We start from the raw sequence: 2,500 nt of genomic DNA, 5'->3' as shown, positions 1-2,500 counted from the left end.
GACAGTTAACCACAGCAGTATGTTACTGTGAGGAGAGACAGTTAACCACAGCAGTATGTTACTGTGAGGAGAGACAGATAACCACAGCAGTATGTTACTGAGAGGAGAGACAGAGAACCACAGCAGTATGTTACTGAGAGGAGAGACAGTTAACCTCAGCAGTATGTTACTGAGAGGAGAGACAGATAACCACAGCAGTATGTTACTGTGAGGAGAGACAGATAACCACAGCAGTATGTTACTGAGAGACAGTTAACCACAGCAGTATGTTACTGTGAGGAGAGACAGTTAACCACAGCAGTATGTTACTGTGAGGAGAGACAGATAACCACAGCAGTATGTTACTGAGAGACAGTTAACCACAGCAGTATGTTACTGAGGGACAGTTAACCACAGCAGTATGTTACTGTGAGGAGAGACAGAGAACCACAGCAGTATGTTACTGAGAGACAGATAACCACAGCAGTATGTTACTGTGAGGAGAGACAGTTAACCACAGCAGTATGTTACTGTGAGGAGAGACAGAGAACCACAGCAGTATGTTACTGAGAGACAGAGAACCACAGCAGTATGTTACTGAGAGGAGAGACAGATAACCACAGCAGTATGTTACTGAGAGGAGAGACAGAGAACCACAGCAGTATGTTACTGAGAGACAGATAACCACAGCAGTATGTTACTGAGAGGAGAGACAGATAACCACAGCAGTATGTTACTGAGAGGAGAGACAGAGAACCACAGCAGTATGTTACTGAGAGACAGATAACCACAGCAGTATGTTACTGAGAGACAGTTAACCACAGCAGTATGTTACTGAGAGGAGAGACAGATAACCACAGCAGTATGTTACTGTGAGGAGAGACAGAGAACCACAGCAGTATGTTACTGAGAGACAGATAACCACAGCAGTATGTTACTGAGAGACAGATAACCACAGCAGTATGTTACTGAGAGGAGAGACAGAGAACCACAGCAGTATGTTACTGAGAGACAGTTAACCACAGCAGTATGTTACTGTGAGGAGAGACAGAGAACCACAGCAGTATGTTACTGAGAGGAGAGACAGTTAACCACAGCAGTATGTTACTGAGAGGAGAGACAGATAACCACAGCAGTATGTTACTGAGAGACAGTTAACCACAGCAGTATGTTACTGAGAGACAGATAACCACAGCAGTATGTTACTGAGAGGAGAGACAGTTAACCACAGCAGTATGTTACTGTGAGGAGAGACAGTTAACCACAGCAGTATGTTACTGAGAGACAGATAACCACAGCAGTATGTTACTGAGAGGAGAGACAGATAACCACAGCAGTATGTTACTGAGAGACAGAGAACCACAGCAGTATGTTACTGAGAGACAGATAACCACAGCAGTATGTTACTGTGGGAAAAAAAATCTGACTTTTTCGATATAATGTTAATGAAATGTTAATGTTAATGAAAGACGCCACTGAACGATTCAGAACATGAAGGTTCATACTGGTCAGGGTAAAATCCTGTTTGAGCCCTGAATGTTGATTGGCTGAAAGCCGTGCTATATCATATCGTAATACCACGGGTATGGCAACAACAACAAAAAACACGTTTACTGTTTGGATAACGTTGGTAACCAGTTTATAATAGCAATAAGGCATCTCTGGGGGTTTGTGGTATATGGCTAACATACCATCGCTATGGGCTGTATCCAGGCTGTACCCCCGAGGTGCCTTATTGCTTACTTATAACATAAGGAAGTTCATTTTCATCGCCCTACAATAAGGAAACAGAAATGGAGAAGCACTTACTTGGCATCCAGATTGGCTATAGTGGTACGCCCAAAACTGTAGGCATTGTTTTCTGTGTGGGGGGGGAAAAAATATATTTTACTTCATGGTTAGCCTAGAACACAGTAGAATAATAGGACATTATGTCTGTTGAAGCAGCTAGTCATCCTATTTCTACGATTGGTTCTAGAATGGGAATGTACGTTATAATTCATTCTATGATTGGGTTCTAGAATGGGAATGTACGTTATAGTTCATACTATGATTGGGTTCTAGAACGAGAATATACATTATAGTTCATTATATTTCTATGGGTGGGTTGGAGGCTCATGTGTTTTTGTTCATTCTAGTTATTCTCTATCTATGGATGGGTTGGAGGCTCGTGTTTTTGTTCATTCTAGTTATTCTATATCTATGGGTGGGTTGGGGGCTCATGTGTTTTTGTCCATTCTAGTTATTCTATATCCATGGGGGATTGTGGTCTAGTTATTCCATTTGTATGTGTTTTTGTCCATTCTAGTTATTCTATTTCTATGGGTGCGTTGGGGGCCAATGTGTTTTTGTCCATTCTAGTTATTCTATATCTATGGGTGGGTTGGGGGCTCATGTGTTTTTAGAGGAGCAGGAGGTTTCCTATTGTATCAAAGTGAGGAAATGAATCCACAAGGCGCTGACGAGAAGAATTTGACTCGTGTGATACACAGAATATATATTTTAAATGGCCAATCTGGCC

At 41.9% G+C, this 2,500-nt stretch overlaps 1 protein-coding gene across 3 annotated transcripts in view; it reads right to left on the bottom strand.

Annotated features, from left to right (window-relative positions):
- LOC129868438 (CSC1-like protein 2) overlaps positions 1–2,500 on the bottom strand; it is a 104,724-nt gene that overhangs the window by 45,097 nt on the left and 57,127 nt on the right. For all 3 annotated transcript variants that reach the window (XM_055942541.1, XM_055942707.1, XM_055942628.1), the window contains one exon: positions 1,789–1,840. In XM_055942541.1, the coding sequence (XP_055798516.1) occupies positions 1,789–1,840 (52 nt within the window). The remainder of the gene's footprint in view (positions 1–1,788; positions 1,841–2,500) is intronic.

The sequence above is a fragment of the Salvelinus fontinalis genome, chromosome 1, assembly GCF_029448725.1.
Source record: "Salvelinus fontinalis isolate EN_2023a chromosome 1, ASM2944872v1, whole genome shotgun sequence".
NCBI lineage: Eukaryota > Metazoa > Chordata > Actinopteri > Salmoniformes > Salmonidae > Salvelinus > Salvelinus fontinalis.
Note: the sequence above shows the minus strand (reverse complement) of the source record. Positions and strands in the feature narration are given on the sequence as shown.